General features: G+C 52.8%; 1 protein-coding gene across 5 annotated transcripts; it reads left to right on the top strand.

Moving 5' to 3' along the window:
* Positions 1 to 1,945: 1,945 nt before the first annotated feature.
* Positions 1,946 to 16,930, top strand: LOC135979559 (zinc finger protein 620-like). Of its 5 annotated transcripts, XR_010596839.1 has the most exons (7): positions 1,946 to 2,096; positions 6,774 to 6,900; positions 7,259 to 7,372; positions 7,483 to 7,630; positions 9,883 to 11,284; positions 13,291 to 13,405; positions 14,134 to 14,666. XR_010596839.1 is itself a non-coding variant. In XM_065579903.1 (6 exons), the coding sequence occupies exons 2-4, from the start codon at positions 6,774 to 6,776 to the stop codon at positions 7,554 to 7,556; spliced, it is 315 nt and encodes a 104-aa protein (XP_065435975.1). In that variant the 5' UTR covers positions 1,946 to 2,096; the 3' UTR covers positions 7,557 to 7,630; positions 9,883 to 11,284; positions 13,291 to 16,927. The 5 variants fall into 5 exon arrangements, 2 of the variants coding, with proteins under 2 accessions (XP_065435975.1, XP_065435974.1); XR_010596841.1 differs by having other exon boundaries at positions 9,880 to 11,284; positions 13,291 to 16,929; XM_065579903.1 differs by having other exon boundaries at positions 13,291 to 16,927.
* The last annotated feature ends 3,159 nt before the right edge of the window (positions 16,931 to 20,089 follow it).

Below are 20,089 nucleotides of genomic sequence, written 5' to 3'. Positions count from 1 at the left end.
CAAAGCGAATAACAGTCTAGGGCCCAGACCTTTGGGTAGGGGCTGAGCACACAATCAACAGTTCAGAGCTCAGGCCCTTATGCAGGGACTGAGCACACAATCAACAGCTCCGGCCCTGGGTCAGGGCGGGGAACAAACCAGTAGTCAGTCAGCGGCCCAGGCCTTGTAGCAGGAGCTGGGTCAGTTTGGGTTAGCCCAGGCCCTAGGTCAGGGCGGGGAACAAACCAGTAGTCAGTCAGCGGCCCAGGCCTTGTAGCAGGAGCTGGGTCAGTTTGGGTTAGCCCAGGCCCTAGGTCAGGGCGGGGCAGCAAACCAATCATCAGTCAGAGGCCCAGGCCCCTTGGACAAGGAGGAGGAGAGACTGCCACCCAGCACGGGGTGGCAGGGGGGAACACAGGCCCACCCACTCCACTGTGTTCCAGCCCGGGGCCCTATCCGCAGCAGTCCGTCTGCCGCGCAGTCAGTGGGGATCCTGACCGCAACACACTGACATGGGTTCGGGGTCTGCTATCCCCGGGCCACTTCCCATCTCCTCCTCCATGGGTACCTGTTCCTCCTGAGTTCCGTCTGCTGGGTCGCAGATCATGGGCTGCTCCGGGCCCCGAGCAGCAGGTAGGTCTGTCACACCCTCTGGGCCCTTGGCGGGGGGAAGCTCAGACCGTTCCTCAGGATACCGGGCTCTCGGCAGGCTCAGGTCCGCGGGAGTTCGGGCACCAGCGTCTGTCCTCTCCCGCTGCCGGCCAGCTACTGAGCGCTGTGGCTTGGCCTTTATACTTCCTGCCCCGCCCCTTGACTTCCGGGGGTTGGGGACAGGCCGCGGTGGCCTTGACTTCCTGGGGCGCCTGGGAGCCAGGCCGCCCCGCTACTTGCAGTATCTCAGCGTATTGGTCAAAGGTGTTAGGGAGGTGGTGACCTCAGAGAGAGATGCTGACATCAGTCAGGGGCGCAGGGCCAGGGAAACCTCAGAGACCCCTGTGGCTTTGCTTTAGCAAGTCTCCTTCTCGAGGTCTCTCTTTGAGGACTGAGAGAGTATTAGGGTTCACGTATGTGAGTGAGAGCAGGAGCCTCTTTCGAGTTTTCTCCTTCCCTTTTACTGATTTTACTAGAAAACAGACGTCCCTGTTTAGAAGGTAAGAGCCTCCAAGAGGTTTTTGAACCTGCTCAGTCTGATCCACCTGGTGCCCGTTGAATTCTAGGCATGGAAAACACTAGTTCAAGGTGACAGAATTTTGTAGTCCACACGGGATTTTGTCCCGTGGAATCACTGGGGACATTAGGGTTTGTCCTTTTCGTTTTACCTTTTCCACCATCCCTCCTTCCTTTCTCTTCATCTCTTACTTCTTTTGTCCTTTCTCCTGTTCCCCTCCCACCACCAGGAGTGGTGTGTGTGTGTGTGTGTGTGTGTGTGTGTGTGTGTGTGTGTGTGTGTGTGTGTGTGTGTGTGTGTGTGTGTGTGTGTGTGTGTGTTGCTGGGGATGATCTTCACCTCCTCTTGTGGGAAGTTCATCCAAAACTGTGGGGTTGAAATAGTGCTTGGACTCCACAGACACTAGATGCTGCCATCCTGTGGCTTAGCGTTAGTGTCTCGGATGACTTGGGCAAGATCTCAACCTCCCAGCAACCCACTTCACTGCTGCCAGAATCCCTCCTGCCCCCACTGCTGGACCCGCCTCCCAGCCCAACCTTGGTGGGGGTCTAGAAGAGGTTTCTGATGACTTAAGCTGTGGTTTGGAGGTGGAACAGCTGTCAAGGACACTGAGGGGGAGGTAGCAGTAGCTCACCCTAGAAGGAGGGGGATTGGCACTGGAGGTTACTAGAAAGGACAAGAAGACTCCATTCTGGGATTCAGGAGGTGAATTCATCTCTCAGTGTTGGGCAGGTGCTGAGTGGAAATACTGCTGGTTCCAGGTGCCCTTAATTCCCCCTGATTCCTCGGGGCGTTTGAGTCTGACAGGTTCTCATTCCCTTGCAGCAGGAGGGCATCACGGCCAAAGTGAGGCACCAGCTCCGCATCATCCATCACTTGCGCCAGGTGCCTGAGACACTGCAGGGGTTGTGCCTCTGAGGCCTTCAGCAACTCCCGCTCTCTGTTGCAGGTACTGCTCTGGCTCACTGTAAATGGGGAGCTAGTGGAAGGGGAAATGGAGCCCCCTGGCACTCAGTGAAAGGGAAAGTGGTGGATTCTCCATCTCTTGAAGTCATTGAATGAAACTAGATGCCTTTCTGGAATGTTTGTGCCCAAAAAGTAACTATTGTCCTATACAGGAAGCCTATGATATGCAGGGGGTTAGATGAGATGCTCTAAAGGTCTCTTCTGGCCATAAAGTGTATTAATTTTGGAAACACTGAGTGTAGCATTGGGAGCAGCCTCTAATGTTTTACTGTCTAACCGGCTTGCTTCCTAGAATGAAGACGCATTGAGTGGGGTGATCCACAGAGAGTAGCTCAAACCTCCAAAGTGTCAGGCCAGCAGCAGGATATTAGCACTTCAGGGGATGGGTGGGTGTGGCAGTGACATCACAAAGGCCTTTTGCAGGAGCTCAGCCTATTGGTCAAAGTTGTTAGGGAGGTGGTGACCTCAGAGAGAGATGCTCACATCAGCCAGGCAAAACAGGGGCGCAGGGCCAGGGAAACCTCAGAGACCCCTGTGGCTTTGCTTCAGCAAGTCTCCTTCTCGAGCTCTCTTTGAGGACTGAGAGAGTATTAGGGTTCACATATGTGATTGTGAGCAGGAGCCTCTTTTGAGTTTTCTCCTTTCCTTTTACCCATTTTACTAGAAAACAGAAGTCCCTGTTGAGAAAGTAAGTGCCTCGGAGAGGTTTGTAACCTGTTCAGTCTGATCCACCTGGTGCCATCAGAATTCTAGGCATGGAAAACACTAGTTTAAGGTGGCAGAATTTTATTCCCTCCCTGGGATTTTGTCCCGTAGAATCACTGGGGATATTAGGAAAACAACAAGGAGTCTGGTGGCACCTTAAAGACTAACAGATTTATTTGGGCATAAGCTTTCGTGAGTAAAAACCTCACTTCTTCGGATGCATAGAGTGAAAGTTACAGATGCAGGCATTATATACTGACACATGGAGAGCAGGGAGTTACTTCACAAGTGGAGAACCAGTGTTGACAGGGCCAATTCAAAAATCAGGGTGGATGTAGTCCACTCCAAATAATAGATGAGGAGGTGTCAATTCCAGGAGAGGAAAAGCTGCTTCTGTAGTGAGCCAGCCACTCCCAGTCCCTATTCAAGCCCAGATTAATGGTGTTGAATTTGCAAATGAATTTTAGTTCTGCTGTTTCTCTTTGAAGTCTGTTTCTGAAGTTTTTTTGTTCAATGATAGTGACTTTTAAATCTGTAATAGAATGACCAGGGAGATTGAAGTGTTCACTTACTGGCTTATGTATGTTACCACTCCTGATGTCCGATTTGTGTCCATTTATTCTTTTGCGGAGGGACTGTCCGGTTTGGCCAATGTACATGGGAGAGGGGCATTGCTGGCACATGATGGCATATATGACATTAGTGGATGTGCAGGTGAATGAGTCCCTGATGGTGTGGCTGATGTGGTTGGGTCCTCTGATGCTGTTGCCAGAGTAGATATGGGGACAGAGTAGGCAACGAGGTTTGCTACGGGGATAGGTTCCTGGGTTGGTGTTTCTGTGGTGTGGTGTGTAGTTGCTGGTGAGTATTTGCTTCAGGTTGGGGGGTTGTCTGTAAGCGAGGACTGGCCTGCCTCCCAAGGTCTGTGAGAGTGAGGGATCATTTTCCAGGATAGGTTGTAGATCGTGGATAATGCGCTGGAGAGGTTTTAGCTGGGGGCTGTATGTGATGGCCAGTGGTGTTCTGTTATTGTCCTTGTTGGGCCTGTCCTGTAGTAGGTGATTTCTGGGTGCCCGTCTTGCTCTGTCAATCTGTTTCCTCACTTCCCCAGGTGGGTATTGTAGTTTTACGAATGCTTGATAAAGATCTTGTAGGTGTTTGTCTCTGTCTGAGGGGTTGGAGCAAATTCGGTTGTATCTTAGGGCTTGGCTGTAGACAATGGATCCTGTGATGTGTCTTGGATGGAAGCCGGAGGCATGTAGGTACGTATAGCGGTCAGTAGGTTTCCGGTATAGGGTGGTGTTTATGTGACCATCACTTATTTGTACTGTAGTGTCCAGGATGTGGATCTCTTGTGTGGACTGGTCCAGGCTGAGGTTGATGGTGGGGTGGAAATTGTTGAAGTCCAGGTGGAATTCTTCAAGGGCCTCCTTTCCGTGGGTCCATATGATGAAGATGTCGTCAATGTAGCGCAAGTAGAGGAGGGGCACTAGGGGACGAGAGCTGAGGAAGCGTTGTTCTAAGTCAGCCATAAAAATGTTGGCATACTGTGGGGCCATGCGAGTACCCATAGCAGTGCCACTGACTTGAAGGTATAAGTTGTCCCCAAAGCTGAAGTGGTTGTGGGTGAGGACAAAGTCACAAAGCTCAGCCACCAGGCTTGCTGTGGCCTCATCAGGGATACTGTTCCTGACAGCTTGTAGTCCATCCTCATGTAGAATATTGGTATAAAGTGCTTCTACATGCATGGTGGCCAGGATGGTGTTTCCAGGAAGAACATCAATGCATTGTAGTTTCCTCAGGAAGTTGGTGGTGTCTCGAAGATAGCTGGGAGTGCTGGTAGCATAGGGCCTGAGGAGAGAGGCCAAATAGCCAGATAATCCTGCCGTCAGAGTGCCAATGCCTGAGATGATGGGGCGTCCAGGGTTTCCGGGTTTATGGATCTTGGGTAGCAGATAGAATACTCCTGGTCGGGGTTCTGGGGGTGTGTCCATGTAGATTTGTTCCCGTACTGCAGCTGGGAGTTTCTTGAGCAGATGGTGTAGTTTCTTTTGGTATTCCTCAGTGGGATCAGAGGATAGTGGCCTGTAGAATGTGGTCTTGGAGAGTTGCCTGGCAGCCTCCTGTTCATAATCTGACCTGTTCATTATGACTACAGCACCTCCTTTGTCAGCCCCTTTGATGATAATGTCAGAGTTGTTTCTGAGGCTGTGGATGGCATTGCGTTCTGTACGGCTGAGGTTATGGGACAAGTGATGTTGTTTGTCCACAATTTCAGCCTGTGCACGTCTGCGGAAACACTCTATGTAGAGGTCCAGTCTGTCATTTCGACCGTCAGGAGGAGTCCACGCAGAATTCTTCTTCTTGTAGTGTTGGTAGGAGGGTTCCTGTGGGTCAGTGCACTGTTCAGTGGTGCGTTGAAAATATTCCTTGAGTCGGAGATGACGAAAGTAGGCTTCCAGATCACCGCAGAACTGTATCATGTCCATGGGGATGGTGGGACAGAAAGAGAGTCCCCGAGATAGGACAGACTCTTCTGCTGGGCTAAGCGTGTGGTTGGAAAGATTGACAATGTTGTTAGATGAGTTGAGGGTACCATTGTTATAGCCCCCAGTGGCAGGTATTAGTTTAGATAACTTACAGTCCTTTTTCCTCTGTAGAGAAGTGAAGTGTGCATTGTAAATGGCTTGTCTCATTTTTGTAAAGTCCAGCCACGTGGAAGTTTGTGTAGAAGGCTGGTATTGTATGAGAGTCTCCAGTTCTGAGAGCTCATTCTTGATCTTCTCCTGTCTGCTGTACAGGATGCTGATCAGGTGGTTCCTCAGTTTCTTTGAGAGAGTGTGTGGCACAATCTCTCACCATACTCAGTGTAGTATGTTGATTGCAATGGATTTTTTACCTTCAGTCCTTTTGGTATGATGTCCATCTGTTTGCATTTGGAGAGGAAGATGATGTCTGTCTGTATCTGTGCAAGTTTTTTGTTGAGGTTGATGGATTTCCTCTCCATACGGCTAAATTTAGTGCCTTGCATGGTGTCAAGTATCAGGGGGTAGCCGTGTTAGTCTGTATCTACAAAAACAACAAGGAGTCTGGTGGCACCTTAAAGACTAACAGATTTATTTGGGCATAAGCTTTCGTGAGTAAAAACCTCACTTCTTCGGATGCATAGAGTGAAAGTTACAGATGCAGGCATTATATACTGACACATGGAGAGCAGGGAGTTACTTCACAAGTGGAGAACCAGTGTTGACAGGGCCAATTCAATCAGGGTGGATGTAGTCCACTCCCAATAATAGATGAGGAGGTGTCAATTCCAGGAGAGGAAAAGCTGCTTCTGTAATGAGCCAGCCACTCCCAGTCCCTATTCAAGCCCAGATTAATGGTGTTGAATTTGCAAATGAATTTTAGTTCTGCTGTTTCTCTTTGAAGTCTGTTTCTGAAGTTTTTTTGTTCAATGATAGTGACTTTTAAATCTGTAATAGAATGACCAGGGAGATTGAAGTGTTCACTTACTGGCTTATGTATGTTACCATTCCTGATGTCCGATTTGTGTCCATTTATTCTTTTGCGGAGGGACTGTCCGGTTTGGCCAATGTACATGGCAGAGGGGCATTGCTGGCACATGATGGCATATATGACATTAGTGGATGTGCAGGTGAATGAGCCCCTGATGGTGTGGCTGATGTGGTTGGGTCCTGTGATGCTGTTGCCAGAGTAGATATGGGGACAGAGTAGGCAACGAGGTTTGCTACAGGGATAGGTTCCTGGGTTGATGTTTCTGGGCATCGCAGTTTCAGCATAGTAACAGTGTGCTTTTCATCTGATCTTTCAGAAATTTCCCCCCTCCCCATCCTCCCCCAGGACTGTTCCTGCTCTCTGTGGATGTTCCCAGCTCCTTCTGTGACTGTGGCTGGGGCAGCAGGTTGTAAGTGGGGGGCTCTTGTTGTTGATACAGATGCCGGTGACCTTCGAGGAGGTGGCTGTGTATTTCACCCAGGGGGAATGGGCCTTGCTGGACCTGGGTCAGAGAGCCCTCTACAGGGACGTCATGCAGGAGAATTACAGGAATGTGACCTCGCTGGGTAAGGATTCCTGTGCCCTCGGTGTTAGAAACTGGGCATCTTTGACGTGCCCAAGTCGGCTTTTGCTCAGAGTTCTTCCCTGATCCCATCGATTTCAGGGGAATCGGCCCCATAGTCCCAGGCTCAGCAGGGTTAGGAAGGTGTAAAGAGTTTGCACAGTGACCCTGTACCAGAGTCGTAAAATCCCGCAGTGAGTGGAGATCCGAAATCCCCTTCTGCCGTCCCCAAAGGGTCTCCAGGAACACTTCCCGTCCCTTTGGTGTATACAGGGGCATCCAGCCAGCCAGCGCATCTGGAAACAGCTGTCTGAGAACAACGGTAAAACTTGGCTCTCACTTCATGTCTTTTCCCAGAGCAGGTTTTCCAGTTCCCAAGTCCAGCGTGATCTCCCAGCTGGACCGAGGGGAAGAGCCGTGGGTCCTTGATCTCCAGGGGTCCCAGGCTAGAGAGATCCAGAGAAACATCCCCAGAGGTGAGAAATTGGTTAAACGGATGTGGAAACCGTCTGTCATTGACTTACAGTGCTGGGATTCCCACGCAGGCCCCTTGTGCTCCCCCTGTTTTAACTCATTTCCCCCCCAGGTCAGGATTGTGCCCAGAAGGTGTCATGTCTTCGTGGCAGACATAATTCAGGGCTTTCCAAGCGCCATGACTGACATCTAGCAGGAGCTCCCTGCCCCCTGAGTGTTCAGACGGGATATGGAGGCAGAATTGGCTGTTCTCCTTCCAGGTGAGTGACCTACAGCCAGAGAGTTTTCCCTAGTGGCACCTGTCAGTTTGCCATGCATGTCTTCATGTATCCACCCCAGCTCACTCACAGCTTCTTCTCACCATCCGTGGTGGTCGGAGCTCTCCATCAGCTGTAGTTCACGGGTTCCCTTTTTCCTTAGCCATGTTTTCCCCACTGGAGATTTGTTTATTTCTTATTTTATAAAGTTTTTGTTCTGGTTGTTCTCTGGGGCTCTTTGACCTGGTACCGGGCGGCTCGGTTCTGACACAGTCTCCTAGAGTTCAGCACTGTCTCACTTGCAGGGTGTCTAATCCACTGAACAGCCCTCACACCCATGCTCTATTCTGCTTCGGTGAGGGGCACGTGACAGACAAGTGCTCTATTTGTGGATCTTTCAAGAGGAGAACACACAAATCTAGGGACAGAAGAGTAAACGGTTCCCTCGTGGAGCGTGCTGTACAGTCCTTCTCAGGCCAGAGCTCTCCTATGGACCTTTCTGACTCGCCTCATGGCTTGAAGTCAGAGACAGACACAAGAGAAGAGGAATTGTTCCCCTTTTCCGCCAAGTCTTGTAAGAGCTGTAAGTCAGTCTCACGGCAAGACTTGACTTATCAATCAAAGAGCTTTTCTTCTTCAGAACCGGACTCTGGGAGCTGGAAACCCTCAGCAGAGTCCTCATGGGAACTGCCAGGTACCAAGGTCAGAGCGCAGGTAGAGACTAGCTGCTCCCCGCTGCCGACAGTGAATCAGAGCAGGAAATCCAGCCACTGACTCCAGGACCAGAGCATGTTTCCTTGAGAATGGCTCTGACAACTTCTAAGAGGCATGAGTTTCAGAACTGCCAAATTATTATTGAGCTGTCATGAGATCTGCTCTGTCTGAGGGTGCCGGATTCCCCTTTGCTGAACACGACCCAGCATTGGGTAGTCATTGGGTGCAGCCTTTATTGCAGGCAGAGCTGCCTTCAGCGCTGGCTAGAACATCTGTAGGACTGATACCATCAGCCATGGTGCCCCCGGTACTGGTTCATTGTACACAGATGGTTCCTGCAGGACTCGAGCCATCAGTTTCGACATGAAACCTAGCACCAAAGGGCCTGCCGCATTACCAGATCAGCACTTCCCCAGAATATCACGCTGCCAGTGACTCCTTTAGTGTCTAAAACTCAAGGTTTATTAGGAAGGAAAAGAAAGAGAAGAGAGTTGTTAAATAGTGAAAGCAATCAGAGCCATACGCATGACTTCAGATGCCATATGCCAAGTTCTTAGCAACACTGGTGAATTTGCTTGTTTGTGGAGTCCCCCTGGAGCACATCCGTGGCCTGGATGGGTCCCTCAGCCCTTCCGTTTGTGGAGACGTTACTCCAGAGGTGAGGAGCGGGATGCTCTGCCATGTGGCTTGTACATCCTTTGTCCCAAACACAGGCTCCCAGCACAGGGGCATGGAAAGGTATTTGGAGTCCCCTGTCCACAGGCACGTCCGTACTGGTCCCGCTCACTCCTAGGGACAGCCCCTGGGTGTACAGCCCCTTTCCTAGGCCATCAAGCAGGCTGAGGAATGCTGATACCAGTCTGCCTGGGGGTGTCCCCCAGATACACAGCACAATACACCACACCTATTTGTAAGGCACAGTGCAAAGATGATCGTACATAGAAACAAGCGTGTCATAGTTAGCGAATCATCACTCTTCCACTGATCCCTGACATGGCGTATCTGGTCTATGATTCATTGCCACTTTCTCATATTGGTATCGATAGTTTTATAAATGGTCACCCCTGTTCCATGGAGTGTCACAACCGGTACTGGACATATTGCACATGTCTGTTCCCCCACCTGCCCAGAGAGCACTATGTTAGGATGCAGGTGCAAATGACCTTAGATGGTGCCGGGGCAGATCTGCCCCTCATACACTCAGCTGAATGATGAAGACATGCATGGCGCAGATCCCACTACAGACACGACTCTGACTACAGTGCACTTAGTGTTCACACACCTAGAGCGGAGTAGACATGAATGGAATAGACATGGGCCACATCTTGAAAAGCAACAATGACTGTACAGGCAGGTAGCTATTTTTTCCCTTTTCTCGTTCTCCCTAGGAAGACTTTGGGGGGGATTCAACTCCTGATTTTTGTCATTCTTCCTAGCCGTTGTTTTGCTTTGTGTCCCCACTTCCCTGTTCTCCTTTTCTGACCTTCCCGTTCCCCCGGCACAGGGACTGACTCCTGTCCGGATTCTCTCTGTCCCAGCAGGTGATGAGACGCTGAGTGAGAGCAATGAAGAGAATCCTTGTCCCGCAGGTCCTGAGCGAATGGAACCAAAGGGGGCGTTGCTGGGAAGGTGTGAAGTGGATGATCCCCAGAGTCATGGGCAGGCCAGAGAAGCAGGAGGGAAACCCCCCCGGGAAGACACTGGGTGAATCCACTCACCGAGGGGGAGGTTCAGAGGATCCCAATGCGGCCACAATCCAGGCGAGAACCTGCACTAAGGAGAAGCAGTTTGAATGTGCCGAGTGCAGGAAATGCTTCAGTTGTAAAGGACACCTTGTTAGACATCTGAGAGTCCACACAGGAGAGACCCCCTATCACTGCCCTGAGTGTGGGAAACAATTCAATGACCAATCAATCCTTATTAGACATCAGCGAACCCACACAGGAGAGAGACCCCATAAGTGCCCTGATTGCGGGAAATGCTTCAGTCAGAGGTCAGACCTTATTGTACATCAGACTGTTCACACGGGAGAGAAATGCCATAAATGCCCTGACTGTGGACAAACCTTCAATCAGCGTGGGCATGTGACTAGACATCGGAGGACTCACACGGGCGAGAGACCCTACGGATGCCCCGAGTGTGGGAAAAGGTTTGCTTCCACCTCCGAAATTATTATACATCACAGAGTCCACACAGGAGAGAAACCCTATAGCTGCCCCGACTGTGGGGAGAGCTTCAAAAGTCAATCTGGCTTCAATGTCGATCGGAGAAGGCACACGGGAGAGTGCCCCTAGCAATGTTCCGTCTATGGGGAAAGGTACAAGTCCAGGACCTCTCTAACACGCCACATGAAACACCACACCGACTAGTACTGGCCACTTCCCCGCCTCCTCTCTCTGCATCCGTAGAGATGGGGGGAATCATGGGGATCATAAACAATTGCCCAACGCCCTAGGGAGCCAAGTGGCTCCGCTATTGACGTGAGTGCTGTGTGTCTCAGGAGGACGGAGGCACCAGGCGAGTGACATTATTATTACTGTATTGCATTATTCTCTGACCCTCTCCCATCCCTTCCCGGTGCTCTCTGTCAGGGGCAGGCCGAAGGGTTCAGCTGGGTGTCCTGGTCCCTGTTTTCAGCCAGGGGCTCGGTTCACATTATTGCACACTGGGATTATTTCGGAAATTGCTGCCCCGGGAGGCATTTTCTCCCTGTTTCAGCATGGGGCGGCGGGGAGCGGAGGGGTCTGAAATTTCTGGGAAGTCGGGTGTCTGTGGAGTCTTTATTGCTCATTGAATGATTTTCTCAGTATTGTTCAGTTATTTGTTCCCCCCAAATAAGATGCAAATAAAACTTTTCTGGCAAATCCCATTTTCCTGAGCAGCCTGGGAATGTCCTTGGTTCTTGAGCTGTGGGAGGGGGAGAGGCCAAGTGTCCCAGACTGGGTGAGTTGTCTTCCTCTGCAGGAATCACTCATTCCCCATGTTCAGCCCTTTCACTGATGTCCCAGCCCATCCAGGTTCATCCGTGTCTTTGCTCTTGCAGCTCTGACGGCCTCTGAGCTCGATCTTTGGGTCTTCCCTGCCCTCCACAAGGGTAGGGGAGAAACAGCTTCAGAAGCAGAATCCAGGATCCCTGGCTGGGTGGCAGCCCCAGAGGGGACACACAGCTGGAGACGATGGGTAGATGGACATTTCCAGATGGGCAGCAGCCCGTCTCCGTCTCTCCAGCAGCGTCTCCAGCATCTGTCCCCAGCTGCTGTGTGCCCAGCTCAGTGAGGAATCCAGTGACATTTCCCATGGACACAGAGCAGCTGCAGGGCCAGAACATTTCATATGTGTAAGATGGCAAAGCTGGGTAGGTGGGGGTGAGAATAATTTGCCATGCAGAGACCGTAGGGGAGGGCAAACACGGGCAGCACGAGTGGCTGAGGGAGACTGACAAGAGGCCGGGAGTCGGAGCCAAGGACCCAGGAGTTTGATAAAACAGCAGCAATGGCCAGTAACAAGCAGGGGCATTTTCAAAAGTGATACATTCATCACCCCATGGCCCCCTCCTTCCAGTGCCCCTTACTCACCCCCTCCCATCCCAGGAGGAGGGGGCCGTGGGGCAGTGTCAGTGAGTTCAGAGCTGGGGGTATGAATGGGGGTTACACCCGGCTGCTGGAGCTCTGTGTATCGAGGTACGAGGACGTCACAGTGGCCGTGTGAGCCCCCCACCGTCCTGCCGACGTGGCTTAGCCCTGACCCCTGCTGGAACCTCTTCCTGGGGAGGAACCGTCCCTGCGGCTTGGTCAGGCCTGGGCCTCCCTGCGGAGATGGCCGGGGAAGCTGCCGTTAATGTGAGTGACGACGTGAGCTTCTGTGAGCCTGGGCTGGGATCAGTGACTGGGGCGTGAACGGCCCCAGCTCCCCTCACTGCCCCCCTGAGCCAGCTGGTCCCCTGCCCCCCGCAGTGCGGTAACAGCGACGCTCACACTTGGTGCCACCCCCAGTGCCCCAGCGGGGAGAGCGAGGGCCTGTCCCAGGCGCAATGGGCACATTCTGCACCAAGGGAGACTGAGGCTGGAGACGAGGAAACACTTTCTCACTCCAGGGCAGTGAGGCTCTGGACCCGGCTCCAGGGGAGGCTATGGGATCCCGTCACTGGGGGTTTCTAAGAAGAGGCTGGACAAACCCCTGCCAGGGATGGTCTCGGCCCTGCCCCAGCGTGGGGGGCTGGACTAGGTGACCTCTCGAGGTCCCTTCCAGCCCTGCATTGCTATGAGTCTAGGTTACAGCTGTGCTGGGGTTGGGCCCGGGCCTGGGGGCTCTAAGCATGGTGAGTGGCACACGGCAGAGTTAACGCATTAGTGACCCAGGCAGTGGGCGGCTCCATGTCCCTGCCAGGGTCTGGGCTGGCATGTGTCTGGCTGTACCCAGCTCAGCAGGGTGTTACTGGGCTGTGTGGACAGTCCCTAGGGTTGGCACCTGTCCAGGTTTCCCAGGATCGTCCCTTTGTCCAGCTCGCTGTCCTGGGAAATCGGAATCTGCCCAGGACATGACTAGGCCCGGGTGTGTCAATGGCTGTAGGGAGGAGCTGCGGGGTGGCGGTGCCTGTGCAGAGGGAGCTCTGGCTCCAGAATGCCCCAGACCCGCGGGGATGCTGGGGAGCAGCGAGTGAGATGGGGAGCTCGGGGCCAGCAGGGCCAATTTACACCGCGCAGGTGCTGGCTGTGGGGGGCACCGTGGGGTCATGGGGGGCGGGGTGGATCTGGCACCATGTCCTGCTTGGCGAGAAACAGGAGCCTGTGGGGGCTGGTGCCGTCTCCCAGGGGTGGGAGGGGGACATGGCGCCCGGGGGTGGGAGGAGGACGCGGCGCCTGGGAGTTTGAGGGGAACACAGTGCCTGGGGTGAGGGGACAGGTGATGTATGTGGAGCTGGCAGATATCGTGGTTTTTTTGCTCCTCAGAGGTGGCGACCCAAACAGGACCCTCAGCGATGTTTGTGTAACTTCCCTGGGTGCCCCGCGCTGTGCGGTTGGATATTCTGGGGTGCATGTACCCCTGGGCCCGTGGTGCTGCAAGGTGTGTGCATGTCCCTGGGCTCTCTGATTCCTGCTGAAGCGGCCCAGACTCTCCCAGCATTCACCATGGCGCACGCACACAGTCATGCAGAAGATGGGAGCGAACACACACACACACAGCTCAGCCCTGGCTGTGAAGCAGAAAAGCTGCCATGTGGACACAGTGTGTTGTAACTGGGTCAGGGGAGTGTCACTAGCTGGGTATAAAAACCTGTCTGCCCTGCAGTGGGGACAGGGCCTGCCTCACCCCAGAGCCAGGGAGACACTGAGCAGCCCCTGCCTGGGCCTGTCATGCTAGAAGGAAACTGTGGCTAAAGCCCAGTCTGACCTGGCAATGTTGCTGCTGGGAGGCGAGCGCTGAGCCGTTCAGTGCCAGTGGCGGGCAGATAAGAATCCAGTAGGGCTGCTAACTCTGACTGAAACTATTCCAGGAGATCTCCCCTCCCACCCCCAGCATGACGTAATGTCATTTTCTTAAAATACCCTATTAAAATCTCCCGGATTGCTTTCAATGGTCACTGGGAGATGGATGCCAATTCCGGGAGGCTCCAGGCCAATTGGGGAGGGTTGGCAACCCTAGAACTCAGGTATCCCCCTGGAAAGGTGACACCAGGGGGCAGCACTTCCTTAACAGCCCTTTCCCTGCTCTGCAGCAAACCTGGGATGTCGCCTGCCCCTTCCCACCTGCCCCCAGTGATATTCCTATTTCCAGCCTATTGCTTTTGATAGGAAAGTGCTGGTGTACAGGGGACACGAGGCAAGAGCTCTCGGGAGCAGGCGGGATGTTGACGTGAGCAGCAGAGGACATGGCAGAGCTAGAGAGAAGAGCACCTTCCATCCCGGAGCGAGTGAGGAAGGCGAGGCCTGTCATCACCATCCCTGTCACAGCGAACTGAATACATCTTACCTGCGGAGGGTCCTGCTTTCCTAGTGTCCATCTCCCAGAGGGTCTCCCCCCGCCTGCGACGAAGTCCAGCAGTCGTCGGGAGTCCCCAGTAGCCCTCCTCGAAGGCTCTAAATCAGCCGGAGAGTAGAAGGTCCTGGGCTTCGCCCCTGCACACTGTCTCCACTGCGCCTAAATCATAGGAGAGGTTTCTGTATCAGGGTTTCTTTTCTTGTTTTTCTGAATGCCAAGGGAGGTTTTGTGGGTCTGAGCTTCAAGCTCCTAAAGCCAGTCATTGAATCACTGTAGGGTTAAGTTTGTGTTTCTTTCCCCCCGCCCCACTTTTCCCGCCAGTAAGCCCGTAATACACTTACCTGTGTTTGCACCATGTCTCTCTTTGTTATTACATCCCACAGGGAGGGAGGGACACCCTTATTGTGAGCTAAATCCACCGGTGACAGACACGGAAGGGAGCTGAGTCTGCTTTTCTGAGCATGTATTTTGAGTGAGATCTAAGTTATAATTGGACCTGGGTGTGGCTGATCCTTTGGGATTGGGAGAACTTTTTCTTTTATATGATGAGATAAGATTTTCAGAATTTATCATCATATGTTTGACATGTGTGTCTGGATGGAGGCCTGAGGCTGGGTACTTTAAGGGAACTGCGTTGTTTGGACTTCTGAGTAACCAGTGAGGTAATACAGAAGCTGTTTTGTGCTGGCTTGGTAAATCCAAATATTGGAATCTCCACCAGCTTTTGGGGTTTGTCCCCCCCTTTCTGTTTGCAGTTCACCCTAATTGAGTGACCTCAGCTGGCTCCCACAGGGCAGCATTGTCACAGCAGGTGATGTTTCCAATCACCCTCTTGCTCTGCTTGGACATTTAGAAATTATATCTGCATAACCTGGAGAAAATGATCTCACCTTGCATCTAGAGGTATGTCTACACTACGGGATTAATCCGAATTTACAGAATTCGAATTTTGGAAACAGATTGTATAAAGTCGAATGTATGCGGCCACACTAAGCACATTAATTCGGCGGTGTGCGTCCATGTACCGGGGCTAGCGTCGATTTCCGGAGTGTTGCACTGAAAAAAGGGGCTTTCCTTTTCTATCTTTCCCACTACCATTTCTGGAGTATTTTCTCCCTGAAGCGTTACCTTACTCCCCTTGGGGTAACAAAGGGCAGCCGTGGGGTTGCAGTGACAACACTTTCCCCTGAACAGAACAGGACATGCCAAGGCAGGGAAGACAGGAGTAACGCATGTGCTCTCCACAGAGCCCGTAATGATGACCAAGATGAGGATAATGATCTCTTTGAAAAGAAACGTCACCAGCGTTATCACCTTTCAACAATACCTGTATAAACTTCTTATTAGATTTTGTTTCGCTCTTTAGGTTGTTGTTGCGGGGCTTTAAGATCACAAATATCTAATTTTATGTCTTGAAATAATAGTCACTAAACTAACAGAAACAAATGCAAATGTTTCAAAGTGGTTATTTTAACGTATTGATGGTGTCCTTGATTATCCCCATGTCTATGGTAATGGTGCCACCTGAGAGCTCTGCAGCATTACTCAGTATAAGGGGTGTGTGTGTGTGTGTGTGTGTGTGTGTGTGTGGTTCATTAGGTAGACCACATTGGTTATGTCTGCCATTTGCCTGTATCTTTCCACTGAGGTTAATAGATTTTGTTTCTGCAGGGATTGCAGCATTAGTGCCAGATTTAGGGATCACAGCAGTATGTGCTCGTGTTTTACAGATAAGTCAGGGAAGTTTTTCTTTATTTCCAACTTAAACAGAGTGTGAAATTAACCCCTAGTGAATCTCAACATCAGCTCTGCCCCATCAGCTCTGCCCTGTAGTGACACATTGGGAGTGGGGGGTGTTTAGGGGGTTTGGGGGAGAAGTTACAGTAACTCCTCACTGAACATCATCCCGGTTAACGTTGTTTCGTTGTTACGTTGCTGATCAATTCGGGAACATGCTCGTTTAAAGTTGCGCAATGCTCCCTTCTAACATCCTTTGGCAGCCGCCTGCTTTGTCCACTGCTTGCAGGAAGAGCAGCCCGTTGCAGCTAGCTGGTGGGGGCTTGGAACCAGGGTGGACCGGCAGCCCCCCTATCAGCTCCCCCCATCAGCTCCCCGCTCCCCTAGGTTCCCTGTGCTGGCAGCAGGGCCGGCTCCAGGCACCAGCGGAGGAAGCATGTGCCTGGGGCGGCACGTGCTGAGGGGCGGCTAAAATGACAGCCGCCCAGCAGGCTACCAATTGCTGGCAGTTCAGCTGTCCCTCCCCCCACTGCCATGTGCTGCTCCTGCCCCCTGCCCCTGCCTTGGAGCTGCTCCCGGAGCCTCCTGCTTCCTATGCGGGGAAGAGGGGGGCTAATGTCAGGGTGTCCCCCTCCCCCCCCGCTCCTGCCCCCCATCTCCACAGAGCAGGGGGGATACGACAGGGCTCAGGATGGAGGGAGCTTGCTGGCAGCAGCTGCTGTCTCACCTTGCTGATCTACTTAACAAGGCACTGTACTTAGAGTGGGGTCAATGTACTTAAAGGGGCAATGCACATCTCTCTCTCTCTCCCACACACAGGGTGTGTGTCTCTGTCTCCCATGCTGTCTCCCCTCCCTCCATTCCTGCTGCCTTGTAGAGTGTGAGGCTACATTAACAACAATGTGTTAACCCTTGAGGGCTCAGCCGAGTGCTAAGAAGTGGACTGTAGTCCACAAAAGCTTATGCTCTAATAAATTTGTTAGTCTCTAAGGTGCCACAGTACTCCTGTTCATTTAGCAGTAAGACATTCCCTGGGAAATATCCCACCCTCTGACTCCACCACCTCAACCAAGCTTCACAATCATCATCACTGTGTACAGTATTTAATTGTTTGTTTAAAACTTATACCGTGTATATATATTTATATATAATATAGTCATTTGTCTGGCGAAAAAAATTCCCTGGAACCTAACCCCCCTATTTACATTCATTCTTATGGGGAAATTGGATTCACTTAACATCGTTTTGCTTAAAGTTGCATTTTTCAGGAACAGAACAACAACATTAAGCAAGAAGTTACTGTACTACAGTTGTGTGTGCAACCTTAATTTAGCCCTCTTCTGCATATGTATATGATACAGACTGTCATGACATGGCCACATGCTGTTTTTTGACAGGGCCCAGGATTAAACGTCACTTGAAGGGCTGTGACTCTTTCCTTGATTTCAGCCAGCTGTAAGACAGCGCTGAGCAGTCCCACCTATGACAAAGGTGTGTGTGAGCCCAGTCAGCAATTGTGAATACGTTGGCAGCAGGTTCCATGGGGTATTGCCTTTGGGTAGAGGCAGGTGAATGTATGAGAGAAGCAAGACAGACAGACAGATACAGCCTGGACAAGCAGCTGGCAGCACAACCCTGGAAAAAGCCCAGAGTTTTGGAGTGCAGGCTGACGAGTGGTTCAGGTGCTGTGAGCAAGGACACACTCCCTTATTGTTGGTGGGAAACACAATTTTGTCCATTCCTTGTAAATAAACAAGATTGCACCAAAGGCCCCAGCCAGTTAAGCCATTCCTTGCCACTCAGATGCTCTTTTCTGCATGCAGCTTCACTGGACCAGGTGCATTCTGCGGCTGCGCCCTTAGCAGTCCTGCCCCGAATCCCAGGTGAAAGGTGTTAGTCTGTACAAAGGAACGTCAGCGACCTAATCACAGCCTGAGATCTAATGCTCCTAATCCCTCCAGCGGCAGCGTGGCAGCTGGCATTTATGATGGGCAAGAGTGGAATTCCAGCCCCATGGCACTGGACACCCACATGTGCTCTGGGACGTGCTGACTGCCATGCTGTGAATCCCAGAAGTGGGTCCCAGAGGTGGGACTGTTGGAGAGCAATTGCAGCCCCAGTCCGTGTTTCTGATTGTTTCAGGAAGTCCTCAGATATGAGGAGGTGGTACTTCCTGGCCAGCCAGTCAAAAGTGTTAGTGTCAACGTGAGATAAACCTCTCTCCCAGACCACACCCTCTGATCCACCTCTTCCACTCCAGATCCAAAAAACCCAGATATCAGGTCTTGTCAAATGGCACCTGGACACACAAGCCGAAACTCGGACTGGCCGGGTGGCAACCCTAATCCTCCATGAATTTATCTAGTTCTTTTTTGAACCCTGTTATAGTTTTGGCCTTCACAACATCCTCTGGCAAGGAGTTCCACAGGTTGACTGTACGCTTGTGAAGAGACTGTGCACAGTGTGAAGATTGATCCCATTGATAGATTGTCAGCTCTTCATGGCAGGGATTGTCTTTTGTGTTGTGTTTGTGCAGCACCTGGCACAATGGGGCCTAGTCCATGACTGGGGCGCCTAAATCGTATGGTAATATAAATAACAAACACATATACAGCACCTGGCACAATGGACTGGGGCCGTGTAGCGGGGCGGCCTGGCTTCCAGGCGCCCCAGGAAGCGATGAGCCAGAAAAGCCGCCAGAGTGGGCGGAGCCACCGCGGCCTGTCCCCGCCCCCCGGAAGTCAAGGGGCGGGACAGGAAGTATAAAGGCCAGGCCCCAGCGCTCAGTAGCTGGCCGGCAGCGGGAGAGGACAGACGCTGGTGCCCGAGCTCCCGCGGACCTGAGCCTGCCGAGAGCCCGGTATCCTGAGGAGGACTGGCCGAGCCTGCCGAGAGCCCGGTATCCTGAGGAGGACTGGCCGAGCCTGCCGAGAGCCCGGTATCCTGAGGAGCGGTCTGAGCTTCCCCCCGCCGAGGGCCCAGAGGGAGCGACAGACCTATCTGGTGCTCGGGGCCCGGAGGAGCCTATGATCTGCGACCCAGCAGACGGAACTCAGGAGGAGCAGGTACCCATGGAGGAGGAGATGGGAAGTGGCCCGGGGATAGCAGACCCCGAACCCATGTCAGTGTGTTGCGGTCAGGATCCCCACTGACTGCGCGGCAGACGGACTGCTGCGGATAGGGCCCCGGGCTGGAACACAGTGGAGTGGGTGGGCCTGTGTTCCCCCTTGCCACCCCGTGCTGGGTGGCAGTCTCTCCTCCTCCTCCTTGTCCGAGGGGCCTGGGCCCCTGACAGACTATCTGTTGGCTGCCCCGCCCTGACCTAGGGCCTGGGCTAACCCAAACTGACCCAGCTCCTGCTACAAGGCCTGGGCCACTGACTGACTATTGGTGTGCTGCCCCCGCCCTGACCCAGGGCCGGAGCTGTTAATTGTGTGCTCAGTCCCTGCATAAGGGCCTGAGCTCTGAACTGTTAATTGTGTGCTCAGTCCCTGCATAGGGTAGGGTTACCATATTTCAACAAGCAAAAAAGAGGACGGGAGGAGCCCCGCCCTAGCCCCGCCCCTGCCCCTCCCACTTCCCGCCCCCCCAGAACCCCCAACCCTCCCCCCGTTCCTTGTCCCCTGACTGCCCCCTCCTGGGACCCCTGCCCCTAACTGCCCCCCGGGACTCCACTCCCTATCTAAGCCTCCTTGCCTCTTGTCCCCTGACTGCCCCAACCCTTATCCACACCTCCACCCCCAGACAGACCCCTGGGACTCCCACGCCCCATCCAACCACTCCCCACCCCCTGACAGCCCCCCCCAGAACTCCCAACCCATCTAAACCCCTCTGCTCCCTGTCCCCTGACTGCTCCGATCCCTCTCCCCACTCCTGCCCCCTGACAGCTCCCCCCCAGAACTCCCAGCCCCCTACCCCCCCGCTCCTTGTCCCCTGACTGCCCCCTCCTGGGACCCCTGCTCCTAACTGCCCTCCAGAACCCCACCTCCTACCTAAGCCTCCCTGTTCCTTATCCCCTAACTGCCCCCTCCT

Source organism: Chrysemys picta, unplaced genomic scaffold, assembly GCF_011386835.1.
Source record: "Chrysemys picta bellii isolate R12L10 unplaced genomic scaffold, ASM1138683v2 scaf998, whole genome shotgun sequence".
NCBI lineage: Eukaryota > Metazoa > Chordata > Testudines > Emydidae > Chrysemys > Chrysemys picta.
The sequence above is the reverse complement of the archived record's forward strand: the minus strand, read 5'-3'. Positions and strand labels throughout refer to the sequence as shown.